The 23,878-nt window shown below is 44.5% G+C and overlaps 1 protein-coding gene across 2 annotated transcripts in view; it reads left to right on the top strand.

The window, feature by feature from the left end:
- Positions 1–12,070, top strand: part of CLYBL (citramalyl-CoA lyase) — a 273,555-nt gene extending 261,485 nt beyond the window's left edge. For both annotated transcript variants that reach the window (XM_014600281.3, XM_059721105.1), the window contains exon 8: positions 11,502–12,070. In XM_014600281.3, coding sequence (XP_014455767.1) covers positions 11,502–11,597 — 96 coding nt within the window. In that variant the 3' untranslated portion in view covers positions 11,598–12,070. The remainder of the gene's footprint in view (positions 1–11,501) is intronic.
- Positions 12,071–23,878: the final 11,808 nt, after the last annotated feature.

Raw genomic sequence — 23,878 nt, 5'->3', positions numbered from 1 at the left:
ATGTTGCCTCTCCAGAAAATAGACTTCAACTTGCTTCCTCAGGAAAGTCATTCCTTTATAGTCAGGAGACCCCCTTTTAAGTATAAACTTAGTTCTATTCTTAAGGAAAGCTGGTGCCTATTTCCTTTCCTAATATACCTGGAAAAAGTCTTCCTTTGGGAGCTTTGTTCAGTTTGCTGGGTGTCATAATGAATTGGGGGAAGGAAATGAATAGCAGTTTTATCCCCCCAACTTCTGGTCAAAATATACATAGCTTCAGTGGCAAGCCCATTGGGATGAGGAGCTAATAAAAGTAAGCATACAGTGCAAGGGATATTGTCTATAAGGAAAAAAGAATTTTATACAAACATCGTGGAGATAGAGGAGAAAGGGGGCAGATTAGTCTTATTGTACAGAAGGTTGTTATTCTGAGGAAAGTGTATCTTTATATAGCATTTTAGCATGACAGTATTGTGCATGTATCAGCAGAGTGGCATGAGAAACACAACCTGCTAGAGGAGTCTATTCCTTTTGCTTTTCCAAATGACAGGTACCTGTCTATTACCTCCACTATGTTGGTTTCAGGTCACCATAACTGTTCACCAGATTCTTTCAGGAAAGTGGTCCTGATGGCAGAGGTTTTTCAACAGAGGCACGTGATGCCCATTTTAATCCCATTCATAACCACATTCAGGGCCAAGTGCTTCCTTTTAGATTTCAGCTATCCTGCCATTTTATATAACTTTCCTCCCACTGGAAGGCCCTAACAAAGGCTGATGGTCATGGCACCGATTCCCCTGAACTGGCTCAAGTCGGTTCAGCATATAGATCTGCTGATGGTCTTATAAGATTCGTTTTGTCCCTTTGCTGATTATCTTACTCAGCAAGATTGATCAATGCTAAGTTCACAGTAAGGACTCATGCAGGTGTTGAATGTCTCTAGCATGATGGTCCTGATCATCCTGTATATACATGAGTGGGCATGTGTACGCGTGCGTGCACATGGATGTGCGCACGCATACACACACACACACACACACACGCAATAGCATTTCTTTTGCTTTATTTTGTATGTGTTGTTTCCTGTGATTCAGGGCAACGGATTGTGTTCGACAAAACAGGCCAAAAGCTTAATTTGGATTTACTACTAGTTTTAGCCTACCCCCCTTCAATATTCTATGGTGATTGAAGCCTTGAGTTGAGGGCCAAGAGAGATACAATAGAAGAGGGTTAACAAGGGCATCACATATGGGGACTATAAGCAAGAACACATCTGTTGATCTATGGCCAAGGCAACAAATACTGGAAGATACAGTTTCTCAGGAAGTGAGTTCCTAAAACACAATTTAGAGTGTTAATGGTTGTAGCTGAACAGGAAGCAGTATAAGCATTGAAGCTTGGGCATAATAGTCTTGCCCTGGGTTAGGAAAGCAGGCTGCCACATTCAGAAACCTCACACTAGGTATGTCTACATGTGCACCAGACTGTGCAGTTGATACTGTGCAATCTTTTAGTACTTGCTTTGACTGCCCAGTAACCGCTGTTACTGTGCAGTCCCAGCAGCTCATTGCTGCTGTGCAGTAGTGTCAGTGTCACGGTTTGTGCATGCCGACACTACATCACCGTAGTCCATCACTACAGCAACATAGCATCTCGTGTAGATGTGCTCACTGAGTACATTACAGTAATCCAAAGCAGTGGTCACAAAAGCATGGGTGATTATGGCAGGATCAAATTAGATGAAACAAAATTACTAGCCAATAAAGCCACTAGCTGAGGTCTTGAAACACCTCTTTATTACACATCTCTTAAAGTGTGAACAAACACCCCAATCACAACTGCAAATATTCTGAAACAGTACTCTGGATTAGTTTCTATAATTTTCACTTTTCATTCAGGCATCAGTAGCTGCCCAAGGTTGGTACTAGCTGTAAGTTGTCTGCATACTGATTGTCTTGCCCAAAACATTTCACTAATTTACCTACTAGTACATGTTGAACAATTATAGTATGAGAGGAATTAGGGGGAAGCAGTTTTATAATATCACCTTATAGGATCTGAAAGAAAAAAAAAGAATGGAAAAACTTCTGCCCAGTCTTCTCATACAGCCCGTATTCAAGTCAACAGGGCCTGATTGTGAGGAATGTACATCTAAAAAACTAGAATTAACACTCCTCATTAAAGGAGACCACCAAGTCTTTATAATCCCCATATCACACCTAGCCTGAAAATTTGATTGACAGAGATAAAGGAAACCAAAGGCTCAAGATTATATCAGCATTGCCCTATACTACCACCTCTGTAACCTTACCAAAAATGCAGTTTAGAGGCTGGAAACAGTTAACAAGATCAAAGTCCTGTATAGCATTTCATGAGGAAGGACTAATGAAGACTTCTTTGACAGAAGATGCACTTTATCATTCTCCTTTCAGCATTATCCCAACCAAAACCAGACCCCTTGCCCCCCTGCTTGATTTTATTTTCCAGCAAGAAGAGTTCCAACTCAAAGTTACTCATCAAAAATTTTCCAAGAGCTCCACAAGAAAAATTGATTGAAACTGAACCAGAGAGGATGTTTGTCTCCTTTAAATATAGAAATACCTTCAACAGAATGGCATTCCATCCTGAACCTATTTGTAGTCTAGATTTACCAAGCCACTTATCACCCAGAAAAATTTCATAGGATAAAACTGATGTCATGTTAGAGAAGAAAATCTTCACCTACCGAGAGCCACAATGTAAAATGAAAGCTTTCTATGTTGAAATACTGTAATGTAATACACCAAGCTAGGGGAAGTTGTAGATGCACTGGCGGGTAGGGCTAGGATTCAGAGAGTCCTTGTCAAATTGGAAGATTGGACCCCCCAAAAATCATGAAGTTCAATAAAGACAAGTGTGAAGTCTTCCACTTAGGACAGAACAATCCCATGCACCAGTACAGGCCAGGTACTGACTGGCTAGGCATCAACTTTGCAGAAAAGCCCCTTGGGGTTCCAGTGGACAATAAGCTGAATATGAGTCAACAGTGTGACCTTATTGCCAAGAAGACTAACAGCTTGCTGGGCTGCATTAGTAGGACTGCTGCCAGCAGATTGAGGGAACTGATTATTCCTCTGTATTTGGTACTGGTGAGGCCACGTCTGGAGTACTGTTCAGTTTTGCCACCCCCCCCCCCAACACAGAAAGGATGTGGACAAATTGGAGACAGTCCAGCAGTGGGCAGCGAAAATGGTTCAGGGGCTGGGGCACATGACTTATGAGGAGAGGCTGAGGGAACTGGGCTTATTTATTTTGGAGAAGAGAAGACTGAGAGGGGATTTAATAGAAGCCTTCAACTCTTCTTCTTCAGCAATCCCTCACAGTTGAGGATGGTTGTCTTCCATGATTGTCTTATCTGTGTGTTGGAAGATGGCTAATAAGGCCTATCTGGGATTGACAGACTCTATGTAGCCTTCAAGCCTGAAGGGTGGTTCCAAAGAGGAAGGAGCTAGGTTCAAAGAGGATGGATCTAGACTGGTCTCAGTGGTGGTAGATGACAGAACAAGGAGCAGTGGTCTCAAGTTGCAGCAAGGGAAGTTTAGATTAGACACTAGGACTAACTGTCTCACAAGGAAAGTAGTAAAGCACTAGAACAGGTTACCCTGAGAAATTATGGAATCTCCATCCTTGGAGGTTTTTAAGACCCAGCTACACAGAGCCTTGCCTGGGATGATCTAGTTGGGGGTGGTCCTGCTTTGAGCAGGGGGTTGGACTCGATGACCTCCTGAGGTCCCTTCCATAGGTTCCTACCATCCCTTTTCTGTGATTCTGTAAGACACCACAGTGGAGCTCTTTATACCATACCATACCATATAGTTCTTTTGTCACAAGTCTAGGAAAGCTATGGGAATGACACATAGATACAGAATGCCCAGGAGCCACTGCTACAGTGATCCAGAACCACAGCTGGTCATGGTATCCCACAGGCTATCAACAGAATGACCCACCAATTGTATGAGAGAGTTAAGGATCATTGTGGGTGATATCTTTTATTGCACCAACTGTGTGGTTTGGAACAAGTAAGGCAAGCTTTTGAATACATGGCATTTTTCATCAGGTGACCTTGCATTCTTGTTTCACACAGCCTTTCCCAGCTTTATCATTTGTGTTCTCCGCAGAAAAGCAGTAATTTTTTTTCTGGTTTTGGAAAAATGCCTTTCCAGCTTTGTTGTCTCACTTTGCTGAGAGTTCTTTCCAGCCACAGAGTCACTTTGTAAGACTGTTGGATAGAAAACAGAACACCCTACTCAACACTGCCCACCTGTCATATACATTACCATAACATCTATAAAATACTTTTGCTATTTTGAGAGAACATAAGTTGTAAATTCATTGAGCCCACGTGTGGACTAGGGCTGTACACTATGCTACCCAGTGGCTTGGAGGCTTTGTGTGGAGGTCCAGTGGGCAAGCTGAGAGCAGCCAAACAGCCTCACCATTACCCCCTGTCAGAGCACTGAGCCCCCTCTACATGTTATAGGTATTGCACAATTAACTGGTTAATTATGCAGTTACCATAAGACCAACTACACGTGCAAAGGAGCCATAAAAAGCTCCAACCAGTTATAAATTTAGACCTCGAAATTGTATACTAACTTGGCAGCTGGTTGCTGTTGAGCTTTAATCTGCATATATAGTAGGGTATCCCCTATGACTGAGAGCCCCATAAGCTCCCAGCTGCAGGGGTGCACCATGCAGCTTGGAACCCCATCAGCACCATGCCCAGTGTGAAACCCCTGGGCCCGAAGGATTGCAGCAGCTGTGATCTCTCAGCCTCAGGGGTATATAAAACCCCCGGGGCTTGGAAGATCGCAGCAGCGGTGATCTCCCAGGCTCTAAGGTGCATGAAACTCCTGGGTCTGAGGGATTGTGGCTGCTGCAATCCTCTAGACTCAGGGGTGCATGAACCCCCAGGCTTGGAGGGTCATGGCTGCTGTGATCCACCAGGGTCAAGGGTGTGTAGGGTAACTCTGTGGCTGAGAACCCCTCAATGTGTGGCATGGCAGGAGGTGTGATTATGTGGATTGCGTATTAGATCCCATCAGGCCTTTCCCTTCATGTGTTGAGGGGGCCTGAGGGATAGCTAGCCATGTCAGGCTGAAGTCACACAGAAGGCAAGGTAGAAGTGTACCTTATTGGCTAACTGAATCAGAGATGCATAGGCTTTCATGAGCCACAGCTTACGCTTATGCATCTTTTCCAGTCTATAATGTGCACCTCTGCCTTGCCTTCTATCATGCTCTGTTACAGAGCTAATTGCAGAGGAATCGTGAGGTTTTTTTCCAACTGTCAACTAGGAATAAACCCCAACCACTCGCTGGGAAGTGCTGCCTTATGTTTTTTGCCTCTCTGATGTTTCCCAGAGTCTGATTATCACATATAACACGTAAATTTGTAACCAATTACATTTCTCCTACTTCAGGTCACCCGATTTCTCAATTACTCTGACTCCTGCAATTAAATACTCTGGAAACTTGCAGAATTCTTTTTTTGTAATGAGGAGATCATGATGCTTTCATAGGGACAACATTTTACAAGCATTCTTATATGATCTTGGCAAAAAGGCCAGGATTCTTTCATGTTCCTTTCTCTCTCCCCTTCCCTCACCCTGCCCCCTCTCTCCAATTTAAGTATGTTGACAGCTAATTTACTGAAGTATTAGGCACTATCTGCTTTCAACATATTGTATTAAATATCATTCATGCTTAAAGAATAACATCAAATCTCCAGTAAGTGAGTCTTGGATAATCAGGAAAGCCTGGTAGCGGCTTCTTGGTTTTATATGACTGGGAAAACAACAAAAAAGAGATGGAGTGGAAGGAAGATATGGAAGGGAGCAAGTCTTTGCAGGTGGCTCTCAGCACCTAACAGGATAAGGCTCTCAATCAGCCTAGTGCTTGAATGAACAGTTTATGATGTTTTGTAACGGGCAAAACGGCAGCCTATGCTAACCCAGACACAGATTTTGATGGTAGAATCAGGAATAGCAAATTAGCTAGTTTGGAATCCTTGGTCAGTCCTATCAACATCAGGATTCTTGCTCCTTTAGACCCACCCCCTAACAAGCTTTTGGACGGGTCAATAGAACTCCATTTCACAGGTCTCCTCTCTCACTCTCCTGGGTGAGCCAGTGAAATAGGGATGTCAGCAGGTCTACCACGATATATATATGTAGCAAATGAGAAGTGATATATCAGGCACATATTTCATGCAGCAGCAGAATAGCCATAACTGGGACATACCGTTTTCTCAGAAATAAAATACAGGTTTCCCTCACTTTATGCTGTATGTGCGTTCCTGGAAAGCAGCGCATAACTCCAATTCACGTAAAGGGAACCCACTTTACAATGTAACAAATAGAGATACATTCCAAGACCCCAGCTGTATTGACCTCCAAGCCCATTTCTACCACTTTTACAAGACAATTTTGGTACTCACCAACAGCACACACTACACACAAGCACAGGGTGGTGGTGACCATAATGGGGATGGCAACTACAGAAACACGTGTTGCAGACAATGAGCAAGGAGCACAGATCCACACAGGAGACTATATTTTGGTGCACATCACTGTCACAATGCACTGCACAAGCTGACTGCAGGCTTCCACCACACCGATCACATAAGAGTGAATTTACCTTGCATATAATTAATTTTTGGTATAAAAAGGGTCATCACATAAGAGAAAATTTGCACATACAGAACCCACTTAAAGTGAGGGAAACCTGTAGAGGTGAAGCCTTACCAGTCTTAACCAGTCCTTTCCACCAGCTGGTAGACTTACCAAGGGAAAGAGAAACAATATAGTGTATTTCCAGTGGAGAAATGAACAGGAAAAAGCGAAAAGCAACAGACTGGGACTAAGAGAGAATAGTAAAAACTACAGAAATTGCATATCTAGGACAGCAGAAAAGCTTCAAGGCTTGTGAAAGCAAACGGAGCATATCTGTTAGCTGCTCAGAAAGAGACAAAAACCAAAAAATATAAGTTTTCTTCTGAAGGAAGTAATGTCCCTTTTGCTTGTGACAAAACAGGAACTGCACCCAGTGTTGGCCCTTCCTAGGGCAAGGCTGTGGCTGGCACTTAAAAAGGTATGCTAGAGGAAGAAGGAAGGAGCTCTTCATCCTGCTCCCTTTTTGGTGTAGAGCTTGGTACAAGGGCCACTGCCATTTGCAGTCACTGCATTCAGAGCTCCTCCATTTAGGAGAAAAAAAATCAAGCCCTCACTTTGGAAAGTTGCATTATGTATCTGTGAAGCACTACGTTCATCCATTGAGCTGTGTCAGGAATAAGGATCTTCAGTTCTGTTCACTCCCTGGTCAAGGCATTCAGAATGGCCAAGGTATCCAGATGCGCATTTTGCATGTTGAGGACCTAATTTTCCTCCTAAATCAGTTTCTCCCTGGGAAGGGAAATAGGACTTGGATTTTTAGGAATGTGTGCACTGAATATGAAACAAGAGTCTGAAATCCCCAGCATGAGGCACTAAACTGCCTGGAGTTATTGTGTCTAGAACTTATATCTCATCCTCTGTCACAAGCATTCCTGAGTAATTGCTTAGATAAAAAGAAATGCTGACTGCAAGGCACTGGGCTCCAAGGCCCACCTGTCCGTCGGAAAGGGTGTGATTGTAATCTACACCTACTGCTACCACAGTAGTCCCTAGTTCCTTCCACCCTATGACTGTCCCCATGCCACACCAGTTGAATATCAGCCCCCTTACTTTGAAGGGTTCTGCTCCATAGGCCAGCAGTTATGTTGGCTTTTCAATTGCTCTCCTGTTGCTGTCAATGCTAAGTTTCAGGTGCTCAGATGTAGACATCATTTAAATAGAGAATAGCTCAGCAGAGATACTTCAAGGGTTGCTTGAGCCCTAGGGTATTATCATGGGTTGGGAAAGAAGAAAGGATCCTGTTGCAGGGCTGTGAAAAAGAGGGAAAGTGAAGGGGAGAAAGAGGGAAACTAGTGGATGCTTCTGGGAGATAATGCAGAGAAAAGGAAAGGATTCCAAAAACGATTGAAGAGGAGAGCTTATATTTCAGAAGACACCTAAACAAAATCCCCAAACCTTAAAGGTTTGCCTGTTGCTCACTCTAAGAAACATTTTGAAAGCTCTGTTATGCTAAAAAGTATAGATTTTTTTTTTCACAAGAGACTGAGGGAAAACTGATTGACTTATACTGGCTCTATGGAGGGTGAGGAAACAAACAGAACGCAAGCTGTCTCAAGCCCAACCTGACACCGATCATTCTTTCAGTTCATGCTGAAAGTTTGTTTAAGATTAGTTCTCTGATTCAGCAGCTTAACTACAAGAAAACATAAGTACAGGCTAGAAATGTGAGATTATTAGGACTGCTTGCCAAAAAGAAAATTTAGCCCTGGGACTAAATTAATCCCTAGCATAACTCCATTGAAGTAAATGATGTTTATAGAGAATCATATTTTCTTTATATTAATATGAAGGGGGATGCAAAAAAAAGGCAAATTTCACCTGGGGTAGTTGGAAAGGAGAATGCAGGGACAAAACCACAATTACTGGTATTTTCTATGTGTTGAAACCTGGGGGCGGAAATAGCTGCCACGAATAGAATATTTTCAACAGTAGCAAAATTGGTTGCTTTTTTTTGGACTTTAGCTCAATACTGTAAATTAGCTGGAAGCAATTAAACCTCAGAGTGAATCAGCAGAGAAGCCAACTACTATTTAATGTTAAAGCACATTTTTCCTCTTAATGTGTAAGTAGAATGCTAATCAATACCAATCAAAATTACCTATGCATGTGGGGAACACACTACACCTTAAAACTGTCCTACTTTCACATGTGCATGTGCTATTTTTCTTGTTTTTTCTCTTTAAACTTCCAAGCTATTGTTTTAACAATAACAGATAATAAACAGGAGCACCATTTATTAAAATGCTGTCTTCTGAAAGAGCATATAGTGCACGTCCACATACCACTGTTATGATACATCTGAATTAATCCTTGGAACACACATTGTTCCAAACCACTAATTAGCTGGTTTTTATAGCAAAATAGATACACTTGTAAAGTGGACTTTATTTAACAAGAACAAAAAATATTGTTCATTATTCAAGACCATAGAACTCAGTATTATTTTGAACAATGAGGTAAATAATAAACATGAAGTCTTAAAACCTTTGCTTCATTTCTTCCAACAGCTGATAAATTTAGCAAGTTATGATCGTGTCAGCTTTTTAAAAATGCCTTACAGAACACATCTAAGCTGCTGCCGTATTGTTAAAATGAGATCCTTTTGACTATTATTTATTAACGTGACTATTATTATAGAGCCTATAGCAAGCTGAGTGCTTTAACAATAAGACAAATTTGATACTGGTATCATCTACATATCTGCTTGATTTGAATTATGATGTCACTGCAGACACCCCTTTCAGTCAACAAGACCTGTTTCGACGATACTGTAGTGATGTACAAGATTTGGAAACCAGAATAAAATCTAATACAATAAAATATCAGGGCTAATGATTTTAAAAATTGGTTGGGTAGCCACATTTCAAACAATAATAAATTATATTAATGACAATATAAGATTAAAATTGTGCTTAGTTATGCTAGAATTTGATTAGTATTTAACTAATAATACTTAAATCAAGCTAAATGTCAGAGATCACTGAAGCAATATTTTTCATAAACATTTTTTTTTAAATGGTAGAGATATCATTTTATTTGCTGGATTCCTCAGCTTTACTAGTTTGTCCTTACTTGATAACTAGAAAACAAAAGTTTGTTTCATTTTTAGTTCCTCCCTCCACACATGCATACAACACACAACCAAACAAGAATGTCTTTCCTCGCCCTATGCCTTTGTTGCTGTTTCTTAGACACTCATTGTGCTCCATCTAAAATTAAGCCATGAGCTTATGTGTATTTCAGTATAGCTTCAAGTGGGTGCAGCAGTCCACCTGAAGGCACTTGACACAATGGAGAAGTAGGGTCTTCATTTTCTCAGGGAAGGGACTGCATCCAAATGCCCAGCTCACTTTTGGCCACAGTAGATTTTTTTTTTATGTAACCACAGTGTTTTACATCTATTTTTAAAAATGTTAAAAGGGCCCATGGTTCTTGTGGGAAGCAGGATTCCTGCAGTATCAGCTTTTGGCTATTTTGCTGCAAAGCATTTTAACTTCAAAATGCTATTTCTTCAACACAAGCTTTAGAGTTTACTGATGGGGTTGATCAGATGAAAAGTAGAGTAAAGCATCCACGGTGGAGGTGGGGGTGGGCAGGTTTAGGCCTATTTAATGCAAGATGTGCTTTTTTTTTTAATGTGGCTTGCAGCTAATTATCTTTGTATGACCAGGTCTCATTAAGGCTCACTAAGCAGGTGGAAAAGCCTAAAAACCTCCACTGCCTCTTGAATTTGTACTCTTCTGATCCTTAGTCCAAACTGGACATCAAGTAGTCTGTTTCAGTCTCCAATACTGTGCAGTAACTCAATATTGTATGCCATACTTTGTTAGCAGTATTGATTGGGGAACCTTAAAGCAACAATTATTTGCTTTTGCCAATTATGCTGCAAATCCTTGTTGTGATCTTGGATTAAACCTACCAACGAAAACCGGAGCCTTTGAAAAGAAGAGTGATGCCAGCAGTTCTGGACTGGCAGCATAGAGCCACCAGAATTCACTACAGCACCGTCATAGATGTAACTGAAAGAGATTTTCCAAACAGCCTAGTGTTCAACACATCTGCTTCTATTTTTTATCTATAGAATATAATGCTGCCTCTATGTGGTTGTAATTAGTTTTGTATTCTACTAATGGAAAGTGCTGCCCATGTGCAAAGTACTGCATCTGCACAAATGTAAAGAATTTGGGCTAGTCTAGTACCACATGCACATTTAAATAGAAAGCAGCTAATATATAGTGCCACTAAACATAGACTAATATTCTTAGCCATTCCAGCTTCTTGCTTTTATGTGATGATTTCAAGCTTATGGTAAAGAGATAAGGATGGCCTTATCTTACCATAAGTAGGAGCCTGGTCCTGTCCAAGCTTCTATGGCCTTAGAAATTTCCATTACAGGTAGTATGGATTGTTTCCCATGTCAGTAGAGTTTCTGGACTAATCTGCACAGTACTTTGAAGCTCACCATGAACTAGCATGTGGCTCATCATTTCCGCCCTGGTCCATTTTTCAGACTGGGGCCAATAGACAGGCTCCATCCCACAGTGTCATGAAAGGTGGGGGTTTTAGTCTCATCTTGTGAGCGCTGAACTCTCCTACCCTTTTCTATGTTTTTGTTTTCTTTTTCTTTCATTCTTTCCTAGAATTTGCCTTTTAATGTTTAGTTTGGCTCTCGCCAGAATGTACAAGAAGAATCGATTTGATTCTTGTGGGATGGCATGTTTCCTGCTCTACAGATACAGAGCTATAAAAAAAATGGCACTCTTTAATATTCAAAGGTTCTTTCAGGAAGTTTATATTCTCTGTTTTCCAGGGCGCCTTTACTTTCCATGGGAGTATGATAGACATGCCATTACTGAAGCAGGCACAGAACATTGTTACGCTTGCCACAGCCATCAAGAAAAAATGATCTGTTAAATGAAGCTCTCCCCATGCGGTCACAGTAGCTATTTTAAAGAATGACTATAATACTTTGGGGGGAAAAAATTAAATACATCAGACTTAAGCAGAAATCCATTTACATTTCACCGATCTGTCCTAATTTTCTCACCAGCCTTTCTAACTACCAAAATGCCATAGGATTTTTATGTAGGGCCGAGCCCGGGTCCTGGTGGCCGGCGGTGAAGTCAGAGTGTTGTGTGACATCACCGCTATCCCTGCCAAGGCAGTGGGATGCTTTCATGGAAGGAGCAAAGCCAGGGCTGGGCTGGGAGGAAATCAGCCTTTTTTAGAAAGAAGTTGGAACAGAAAAACCAGGTCAGACGCTTCTGGCTGCTCCCGCATTGGAGTCCAGACTCTGCCTGCTTCTTCGAAGAGGTGAAATCATTAGTAGGAAACAAATCACCCCCGGAATGTATTCGGCCATTAAAAACCAATGCTCAACGCCAGACTCCTGCCTCGTTTGTAAGCGCGGGCGATGCAGGGCCGTGCCTCGGGGGAGCGGGCCGGGCCGGCCAGAAACTTGTAGCGAGCGGCGCACGCGGCCCGGCGGCGGATTTGCATCACATTGGAGATAGCGGCGCGGGTCAGCTGGGCCGCGCGGTTAACGGGCTTAGTGAAGCTGTTGTGAAGAGGTTAACCCGGCTTGTAGGAAGGGTAAATAAACATAAGAACCGGGCATTGTTCCCTATTCAGCATGTACTCTTACAGGGGAGGCGAGGGGGTATTGAAGCCGCCGAGGATCAACTTGTGGTTGCCAGAGGACGCCAATGAAGTTGGGGACGCCAACAAGCGGAGATTTTGTTTCTGCTCCTCATTAAATCACGGGCCTTTGTGCGCGGCCCAGGCCCGGCGGCTCCTGAGGGGGCTGCAAACCCCGCGCCAACCTCTGCGTGACCCGCCGGCAGCGGGGAGGGCACTTCTGGCTGCTGAAATCGGGGCGAGAAGCCCCCCGCCTGGCGCTGCGCCCCCGCCTCGCCACAGTCACGGCAGCCTCCCCCGGCAGCCGCGGGGCAGGCGGCCGGGCCCGGCGGGGGGCTCGCGCTGCCGGCCGGGGCCGAGGGAGGGGCCCGCAGGTGCAGCGCGCGTCCCGGGCAGACGGACATGGCGTGGTTGTTGCCATTGCCATTATTGTTCTTACTGGAGATGGAAATGGTGCGGGTATTATCATCATCATCCTTATTAAGGAAGGTGGACATGGCATGGTTCTTGTTCATCAGAGCAGCGGTGATGTAACGATGCTGGTATCCCCCTCGGAGAGGAGCAGCGCTGGTTTCGAGTCTGTCGTCATCCCCGCAATATTACGTCACCGGCCCGGTTGGACCCCGCGTTGGGCAGAGCCCTGTCCCCCCCGCCTGCGGGGAGGTCAACAGCACCGTCCCGGCTCCGCCGAGGCCCTAAGGGCCGGGCCGGGGCTTTGGTCGGGGGCTCCCCGCGGGGGGGAGGCGGCAGCAGGCCCGTGGCCGCGCGGGGCCGCTCCCCTCCTCCTCGCCCCCTCGGGGCCGCAGCCGCCAGTGCTGGCAGCACGTCACTTCCTTACAGCTTGGCCCAGAAAGGCGCTGGCTCGGCGCCGGCCGGCTCCGCCGCTGGCCCCTCGCTGCCTCTCTGCTTTTTCCCCCTGGCCAGAGGAGAGCCCCGCTCCCCCGTGATCTGCAGCCGCTGCGATGGGCTCCGTGGGCTTGGGGAAGCTTCTCCCCGCCCGCCCTTGCCTTCTCGCGCCGCGCGCTCTCCTGCCGGGCAGCCCAGCAAGGGGCGCGGGCCGGCGGGCGGGGCGGCACCTCTGCGGCTTCTCACCGCGCGCGGGCCCCGGCGCAGAGCCCCTGCCAGGTGTCCACGTGGGAGCTTGGGTGTAATTACCAGCTGAAATGTTAAAGCACTTATGCTTTCTTCCGGCCTCTGCTTTGCGGAGGGAACCCGGGCAAAATGGACAATAAATGACTTCCAAATAAGTAGGTGAGCTGGGCCACGCGCTTTTTGATTTTTTTTTCTTTTCAATTCTAGCAATTATTGCATGGGGGGGTTGCTACTGAACCTGCCGCGCCAGCCTCACACATGCAGCCTGCCGGAGCTTGCAGTTTATTTGCCTTTGCAAAAGAAAACCCCAGCCCGAGCAGCTTTCCTTTGGGGCAGCCTTGCAGGTGCAGCGCGGGGAGGGCTGTGCTGAGCCCTTGCACCCATGCCCCAACAGAGGCGGGCACTGCCTGCCCCAAATGGCACCTGCTGCTGCATTTGAAGATGTGGTGGGGATCCCACCTTCCCATGGGGCAGCCTCTTGCTGCCTCCCCCACACCCCAGTCAATGGCTTTCCCTCTTGGCAAGCTCCCCCCCAGCCCAGTGTCTCACTCTTGGAGCTGGGCTGGGACGCCCAGGCTGGCATCAACCTTGGCGAGGGCAAGATTGGGCAAACTAGGCACATGCCTAGGGCCCTAAGTGAAGAAGAGGCCCAGTTGTGTTTATTTTACTGTAAAATAAGCACAACTGGGTCCCTACTTCACTTAGGGCCCTAGGCATGTGCCTGGTTTGCCCAATCCAGCCCTGGCCAAGGCTGACATATTATAATTACTGAGTGAAAAAAGTATTATAAATACACAGTATTAAGTATGGGCCCACAAGTTTGTTTGCCTAGGGCCCTGTAATGGGTTAATCCGGTCCTGACATTGGCAAACTTCTCTGCAAGCCAGTCCCCTGCCTAGGCACCCCCAGCCTGGGTGGGACCCCCTGCCTCCTGCCCCATCCCTCCTTCCAAAGTGGCTTTCAAATTCCCTCAGAAATTCAGGCGGGGGAAAAAAAAACCCTGTCAGGGGCAGGTTTTTGAATGCCAAGATGGGCTTTGGTGCCCCCCAGCATGTTTCAGGCAAGGGGGCAGGGCTGATGTGGGACGGAGTGGGCAGCATCCGGCTCAGTCTCTGGCGGCTCCCCACAGCCGGCCGGGGTGGTCCCTGCCTGCACCCCCCGCCAGCCTGGGTGCCCCCAGGGAGGTGATGGACTGGGGCCACTGGCGCTGCAGTGCTGCGGCCCCTGCCTGCGTGTCTGTCGGTCTGTCTGCCTGCAATGGTGGCAGATCAAAGGATGCCCCGTGTCCCCGCGGAGCCCAGGACAATCCCGCTCCTTTGTCTGCTGTTGCTAGGAGCCCAGGGAACTAAGAGCAAGTGGAAGGAGCATGTTAATCAGACTCGTTACAGTGCAACAATAATGTCTCTCTCTCCCGCTGCCCACTCCCTGGCACCCCAGTGCACCCCCTTTGAGCCCTGCGACCAGGCACCTGCACCCACAAGGCCACCTGCCCAGGAAGTGCCCGCAGCACTCCCACACTCCCTGCTGGGGCTGCCCTGCCCAGCCCAGGGCACCTCCCTCCACACCGATGCTGGATGCTCCACTACTGCTCTCCTGAGCACCGACACAGCCTCACAGCCTCCTGACGCTGAGGAGATGGAGGTTTGCCCCTGGCTTCTCTGTCAGGGCTGACTGAGACTCCGGTTTTGCCCAAATCTGTGCCCCTCCAGCCTGCCTGGCTCAGGGGCCACATGAGCAGCCTGTGTTAGGACACTACAGACAGCCCCGGGGCCACTCATGGTAAACATCACAACGGGGGAAAGATGCAGTACATCAGTTAACATCTGCACTGTCCTTATTTAGGCCAGTTGCATTATTTGGCACTGCAGGAAAGGCACAGCCAAGGGCAGCAGTAAAGAAAATTAGTATCAGCTGTAAAGGGCTGTGCAGGCCACACACTGAAGAGTCACTTGTGTCCCAGCAGCCACTGGCTGACTATCAGGTGCCTAAAGTTTCTGCCATGGGAGCAGGTTTCAGCATGGGCAAGGGAGTGGGGGAATGGGGGCAGCAGGCACCAGCGGGCCGATATAAAACAGCCTCTGTACACATTAGAATTTGTCCTGTTTCAAATGAAAACCCAAACCAGAGCTAAAGGCTGTTTGCTGGTAATGATGATATCACTGAGTGTTACTCCAAGAATGTCATGTGTGTCCCACAGTCCCCAAAGTCCCAGTGATTCAAGTGCTTCACTCCCACTGAAACCAGCCATCCTAATGAATTCAAAGGGGAGTTAGGTGCCTAATGCCTTTAAGGATCTGGGCATTTGAGACTTCTAGGCACTGTTGTAATACACAGGTTGCAAGGTATCAAAGTAACCTTCAGATTTGGGATTCCTGGCCTTTGACTGCTTGCTTGCTTTGCTTTATCTGTGAACCTACAGGGTAATGGAGTTTGTGCAGCATTGGTAACTGCCATCCATGCACAAAGATAGGGGCACATGTAAGCATTGTACACACAGACAGAAATCAGATGTGTTCAGTGGCGTATAGGGAAATGTATTTCCTTTCCTCTCTGAATAACACCACTACAGTCCTACTTTCCTAGACTGACCACCATTTTTTGTCATGGAGACCTCCAAGACTGAAGAGCTTTGGGTCAGATGAACAAAGGTATTTATTTAGGTGCTAATGTCTAACTTGGCATCTGACTTACTCTTGAAATACCTTAGTGATACCTTAGGTGCCTTAAAAGGAGGTTCTTTTGGGAATCTGGGCCATAGTCCTTAATGAGGAGAAAGCCCTTTATTTGGTTGAGGAAGACAACACAAAGACAAAGAACAAGCACTAGTGAATGAAAAAAATCCCTTCTGACCATGCTCAGCCAACATCATCTAAGATTATCTTTTTTATCAGAGCCAAATGAAGCCCTATGCCTTTTGTGACATCATATTGGGGAGCAAGAGAGAGAGGCCCAGAGTTGCCACAGGGATGGTTAACACAAGTCCATGTCTATCGTACAGAAACGTCATACTTATGTTCACATACTCAGCTTCAACAGCACTAGCAATGGCATAGACCCCAAAGGAAGCCAGGCTCAGGCATAGTCAGCTCCATGTCATAGAACTCTGCGCTAAGACTGTCTTAAAGCTGGCATTGGACTAGATGACCTCCTGAGGTCCCTTCCAACCCTAATTTTCTACGATTATATGATTATTGGCTGCGGGCAATCTCTTTCCTTCTTTATCTTCTTGCTGCAAAGATACGTAAACCTAAACATGCACACACTCGTCATGCAGCACTAAGATTTGAAATTTAATTCAATATCACAGTTGCATTCAAAAGAGATTCAATTCAAAAGTTAAAGTTCCCACACCCAGATTAATGTCATGTTGCTTGAACAAAGTGTTTGTTTTCTAAATACGTATCAATTATGCATGGACACCCAAACACACCCGGCAATGATAGAGCACACATTTCCCTCAATAGCAAACACATGTAGTTAAGCTACACCATGTCCCTAACAGCTTATTACACATTCTGTCATATTACAGGCTGTACCTACATGTGTGAAAAAGCGGGTATGTGAAGAGTGTGTGTGTATAAAAGCAGGGAGACCAAGCATAACGCAGTGAATATATATGTATACTTGCGTATGTAGGTGTAAATAAACCATGCATATGGGGGTAACCTTTCTAAGGAAAGCCCCATTTCACATAGTGGAGAGGTACAGTACAGGCTTCTCTCATGCTGGCTGAGTTCCTTTCACTGGCATGTGTGTTGAATGAAGTTTGCTGGGCTGTTGTTGAAACACTGCATTTGGGAGTTGAGCATCATAAACTTCTTTTTATTGCTGCCTTGCCTATAAATTACCACACGTTGGGCTAAATTTTACCCTTGAAGGAGAGCACAATTGACAGCAGAGCTGAGGGGAAGTGGGCAGGGGGCTCTGAGCCCCAAGGCTCTCTCCTTGTGTATTGAACCTGAGCAGAGGGAGGCCTCTGGTGCATCACACGAGGTGATGGGCACTGAAAAACTACCACAAAACAACAGGGATTTTTATGGTGCAGTGTTTATGCAGCTGCTCCTTCCTCACTCCCCTCCCCAAATACATTATTTCATGTAAGAACATTGTATGAAAATAAAAACAGCACGATCTCTCCTTGCATAATGACTCCATGCAGAAACAGTCCAGAAATTATTCCAGGCTTTTCTAAGGTGAATTTATTCATTTGCACTTACAAGCTTGTAGTCATATGCAGATGCATAAATTGCATGTCACTGTAAGGGAGGCATGTACCCTTGTTTGTGAGGTTGTGAGGCTAGGTCTGAAACACACTGCATGCACTTTGCCCTCAATCCTGTGGTCTTTGCATTCCCAGAATCCCCACTGGTGTTTAAGCAGTTGACAGAGTTTAATGGGCGCTGGCCTCCTACTTTTCTAGTAAACTGTCTCAGCCTTTTCTCCCTAAGGTGCCTGCAATTCAGTTCATGTGACCAAAAGAGCCTTCCTAGAGCTAAACCATACCCCCCGATGGTAGAAAGCCACAGGAAGAGGAAGTTATTCTGGATTTATTTATGAAAACATCTTAATGCATTCTCATTGGGGTAAAAGATTCACTCACTAGAATGGATGAAGAACTGCCCATGAAAGCCATCACTTCATCACAGGCTCTACAACAGTCTTCATCACAGTCTCTGCAAGGTAACCCTGCAGAGTGTTCACCCTGAAGAGATGTAAGCCATGTAATGCCAGCTTTCTCCCTTCCATGTGGCTGTCAGAGGCACACCTCTCAAACCAAACTTCTCCATACAGGATCAAATCCATGGGGAGTTAGAGGCTCTGGACAGTGGTACAAGAGGTGAGTTTGCATGTAACACAGTTCTATGGCTAGAGTTCCATCTCTAGACAGTCACACTGGAGCCAGTTTTCTGCTCACATCTGCACAGCTGACTGTGACAAAATATAGACCCATAGACTGAGCACAACTGTGCCAAACAAAGAATAGGTGTGCAGCAGAGAGTCAATGGGAGCTTCCATCAGAGGTTTATAGAAGAATGAAGGATAGGAAGGGAGAGGACAAATGAACAGAGAAGCAACCAAAGAACAGTGGAAAAAAAGAAGTTAAAAGCATAGGCTATGTACAATATAGGCTAAAATACTCCCCCTTCAACAGCTGTCAAAATTCTCCTATGTCTGCCATTACAGCCACCACCTTAACCGATCCAGTGTGCTGTTCCTCACATTAAACGAGGTCCTCCTGTGGGGAGGCCATGGGTTTCTTCCCTCCCACAATATTTTACTATCCAAAAAACTGAAGAATTTGTGCACGTTCACTTCGTGTTTTCCTGTCTCCCTCCACAGCTTTCTCTGTGTGGTTGTACCCTTTCCCTGCAGGGAGGGTGTTGCAGAGGATGGAGTGGAACCTTCTAAACACCAAGTGTCAAACTTATGTCAGGGCATCTGGGAAAACAGCCTGTCCACAACCCTACTCTCTACTCTCCTCAGGATTCAGGGTGCTATAGATTGTCCCACCTTAGTGTGCACATCAGTCACCTCCAAGTAGGAAAGAAAAGCAAAGCACCATTCATACTGAAACTAGTGATGTTTCCTCTCATAAGCAGTTCTGCTTGGTGATATCATGTTAAACAACTGTCCCAAAATACTATTATAAAACCCATCCAAACCAACCATGCCATGTGTCCACTGTAAAGCACTCAGAGGCTAGAGTGAAAGGGTCTAACACCATTTTGGTCTTGCAAACCACCCTTCTGTGCTTATAAAAATATATAGTTGACTTAAACAAGCTTTGACCCCTTTGACCATAAAAAAAATCAGATGATACGGTCACAGAGATTAACAAAGTTAGATATTGATCTCCTGTTGAAAGCTGAAAATAGATGTCCTCCTGTCCACCATCACATCCATTTCCACATGCAGCATTCCCACTGACTCCCATTACACAGGTAATACGCATTCAAAAGGACAGAAAAATACAGCCGCATTCAAACACCACTTTCTCCTTCTATAGCAATTTTCATCTAAAGGTCTCAAAGGCCTTTACAAACAGTAAACTAACTCTTAAGCATTCTGTGAAGTATGTATTATTCTTTTCATTTTACATATGGAAAAGCATGGAGAGGTTAAGAAACCTGCCCACAGTCCCTTAGTAAGTCTGTAGCAGAGCCAGCAATAACATCCCCACCCACCTTCCCTGCCCCAAAAATAAGCCTCAGCCCCTTGCACCAACCACTAATGAAAACAATCTCTTCTGATCCCTTATAATAAAAATATTGCTACTGTAAAGACAGTGGTCCTAGTATAGGGCTGAATTGCAATGTGTTAAATAGTGAATTCCTTCAGGTCAGTTCTATGTATTGAGTAACTGACATTGGCAGATGCAGAATTAGACCTTACTTAGTGCTAAAGGTGTTCCACCCTTTTCCACACTACTTGAATATCAGTGACCCAGCAATAAATCCATTAGTACCAGCCACAGTGGCTGACTGTTGGTAAAATACATTCATATTACTGCCCTTGAAGTTCTAAAAAATGCTTAGAATCTATAAAGTGCATTTTAGCATATATATTATTGAAAAACAAACTAATTACAGGTAGAAGGAACAAATATTTCTCTCTACTAAAAAAAAGTATTGAAATAACCTTGCCAAAGCATTAAACCATATTGACCAGTTTCAGTCTGATGTGTATTTAATGGCTGCATCTACACAAGATGTTGACTGCTCAGTAACTCATTACTACTGTACAGTCAGTGTCACCAAAAAGCCGTTTGGGGAAGCTACTGCCCAGTAACTGGTGTTACTGTGCAGTCATTTAGTACTTGTAAATGCAAGTACTAAATGACTGCTCAGTAACAACTGCGCAGTTAGCGTCTCTGTAGGCCAAATCTAGTCACTAATCCTTATTTTATTTAATGTGGCATTTAAATGGTGTTTTTTATGTGCTGTTATCTATTCAGATTGTGTAAAATGTTCAGTCTGCAGAACTGTGAAGTGTTTTGGGGGCATTGCTTGGTGTGAGAGGCATTATCCAAATTGAAATGCATTTTGTTCAGAGCAGTGTCCTGAATGTCCAGGTGGGGAGAAGCATTTTGCACCATTTCCAAACTGTAAATTGTGTTTGAAACTAAGTGGGTTTTTTTTTTATTAAAATCAGCATTCCTAAGCTTCCTGCTGATGGACATCATTTCGCTTAAAAGTGACATCTTCTCTATCACTGATGATATGGGAGCTCAATAGCATATATTTTAAATCGATTTCCTAGTGCTATTTAGAAATCAAAACTTTACAGTAAGCATGAAAGTCTGGTTCCTGTATTCCCTGAACACCTGAATAGCATAATAGATTTGAGATCTGCAAAGAATGTAGGATTGGAAATTCTGAGTGTTAATGAGCGAAGTACTTTTTTTACTGATATACCAAGATATAAATCATATTACCAATTGGCACCAAGTTGATGAAGTCACAAATTATGTCATTTTTCAGCAGGCTGTTAGGCACCAGCAGGATACTCAGAAATCCCAATCTGAGTTTATAGTGTGTGGCATGCTCACCCAGTGAAGTCAAAGGGAATTTTGAGCAAAGTGGCTCCACTCATTGGTACTCTGTATGCAAATAATGTATAAACCTTATCCAGAGATGAACTTTCAGGCACACAGCTAAGGAAAATGGGTACAGTACCACTCATTTATCTACATGCACACACACACATATATACACGCACATCTATATCTATATCTGTATCTCTATATCTATCTTTGAAGTGCTGCCATGCTGCCGGTGAGTCTTCTTTATCAGCCACTTTTATTACTTCCTGGCCTTTACAATTTTTATTCATAATCCAGTCCTATCAATCTTACAGTCATTTCACACAGAATTCTGAACGATGTCAGAGAATTTTGCATCAAAAATGGAATTAGGATAGTTCCATTCTGTTCCTCTTTTAAAGTTAGATTTTTATTATGAGGGTAGAGAGTTCATATAAGACAAAACTAGCATCAAGTTTTCAAAACAAGGAGGAAAAGATTAGTATCAAGTTTCCATTTAACCATGAGATAAACATTTTTGAGTTCTTGTAAAATAAAACATTAAGAATGTGAAAACAAGTGTTTAATCAATAAAGCAGAACAGCTTGGGGACTATTCTTCTCTGTTTGTTAAACAATATTTAAAAAAAAAGAAAACACTGCCTTTACAACATATTAACCCACTAGAGTGGAATATTTCATCATATTCCTCCTATAGTGTAGGTATACCCAGGAGACAGCGCTAGCTGGCTTTTGGGATAAATAATATGTATTATATGACCTGAGGTTGAGAGGCAAACCAAGAGAAGGAATGAAATTCCAAGCCAAAGGTGACAAGCTCATCATTTTGTCCTTTCATGCTCCCACAATGGTGTGAGCCAAAGATGGTATGCTAAGCTTCAGCTTTACATTTCCTGACTTTTCTCAGTGTCTCCCATTATTTTAAGGAAACAATTTTGCTCTGATAGGAAGCTGATTAAATGTCTGACCAGGTATTTCCCATCTCTAATATCACTATTTATTAATTCTATAGTTGGGGATAGAAACTAAAGCAACCTTCTCCACTGTGGAACTTCCTTAGTTTAGTTACTCATACAGCAGCTATTAGCATTCACCAGTATCTGAGCAATAAACATTTTCACTTAGACGTGATTACAAGATTAGAATTATTGGGCCCTAGCTGAAACTAGTGTTATGGTAACATAATATAGCATTCCCTTCTGGTAAAGTGGCATTGGCACCTTTGGAAACTACAGTGACCTAAGGCATCGCTACATCAAAGGCCATTTCTGCAATCTGCGCTTCATTAGCTTTCATAGTTGAAGTTACAGGAACAGTACTTCCTCAGCCTATAATGGGAAACACTCTACTCCATTTGCTGTTGAAGTGTTAAAAGTTCCTCTTAACATCAGTTACTGTGCTAGGGCTTCACTGGCATCCTAGTAAAATAAAACAACTCAGGGAGTGCAATCTGAGTTCAAGCTGAAGAGCTAAGCGATGCAGTCCTTACTCAGGCAAAGCTCCCTTGTTTTGGCCATGGGCACATGAATGGTTAAGCAGTGAGAAGCAAAGCTCAAAGAATAAAGCTAGAGCAAATCACATCACAACAGCTGTGCACAGACAAGCCAGCTATGTTCTGTTGCCACAAATGAACATGAACACAGAGCAGGGCTTGCCACAGATTGTGCCAACAGAGGGAGAGTTGGTATCCCAAGGTACTTTGCAGTGCTGCTACCCAGTGCAATGTAGGATGCCTGCCACAATACATAGCAGAGCATCTGGAGGAAGGTAACTAGTAGTTTCCACAGTCAAATTCTGTGAGTCCTTTATAAATATCCCAGGATTCACATGGCAACTTCTTTCCACTTTCAAACAGTTAGGGTAGCAATATGGATTAAGTATCCTACTTTGATCTTACCTGCTGCATGGCAACTGTCACCAGATTGTGATGAACTATCTGACTTCTCACCACTGAGTTTGTGGTTCGCTGCAAATCCTCAGCTGCCTCAGTGAAGAATTTAAGAGACAGAACCAGAGAGCTAAGGCAGACAGTTCTGCATTTGCCTTGTAGTTCCACAGTATGCCTTGTGGTTGTACACTGGGGTTGTTATGCGGTTTTAGGAACAGGTTAGGCAAGTATGGAATGGGATGGTTTCAATAGGGCTGAGCTTGTCTTGAGCAGGGAGTTGCACTAGATGGCCTTGTGAGGTCCCTTCCAGTACTATTTTTCTATCATTCTGTGACCTCTGCACAATTTCTGACATGCAATTTCTAGAGCCTTGTCATAGTTTTGGAAAACCAGTGTTGTTTTCTTCCAGCCTAGCTCCTGGCCATGTTGGGGGAGGTGAAAGCTGATTAATGAATCAATAGGACCAAGCTGCAGCAACTAATGCGTCACAGGGGTGATCTCTTGGAATGAGCCCTAGCTTCTGCATTCACTTCACTGCTGAAATGTCTTGACATAGCAAGATGGTTCCCCATCTGCATTTTCTGTGTGCATAGGAATATTGCATGTTCCTGGAATCCAGGAATGGTGCTTCCTGAATGGCAATATCACCCTGGGGTACTCAGAGGCCATGTGGACATGGCAGTATCATGCTGGTGCTAACTTCTGCAGGTTGTCCCAACCTTGCAGGATATGTTCATGCTCCATGTCGCACAAAGCAATAGAAGTATCATTTGGCAAATCTAAAGTGAACTGTGCTTGTTGCTGCTCTCTAGGACAGTGCCTACAATGGTCCAGCAGGAATGGAAGAAGGCTGTCATCAGCAATCCCTTGATTCGAAGATAATCTCTACCATGGCAGGATTGGGCTCTGGGGTCCCACACCACCCCTGCCTGAGCCCATGGACTGGATGACACAGTTCTGTGGGGGCATACTTGGCCTATGGACTGGGAGTTCAGCACCCCTATGCTAGAGCACTCCCTGAATCTCAA

The sequence above is a fragment of the Alligator mississippiensis genome, chromosome 1, assembly GCF_030867095.1.
Source record: "Alligator mississippiensis isolate rAllMis1 chromosome 1, rAllMis1, whole genome shotgun sequence".
Lineage (NCBI taxonomy): Eukaryota > Metazoa > Chordata > Crocodylia > Alligatoridae > Alligator > Alligator mississippiensis.
The sequence above is the reverse complement of the archived record's forward strand: the minus strand, read 5'-3'. Positions and strand labels throughout refer to the sequence as shown.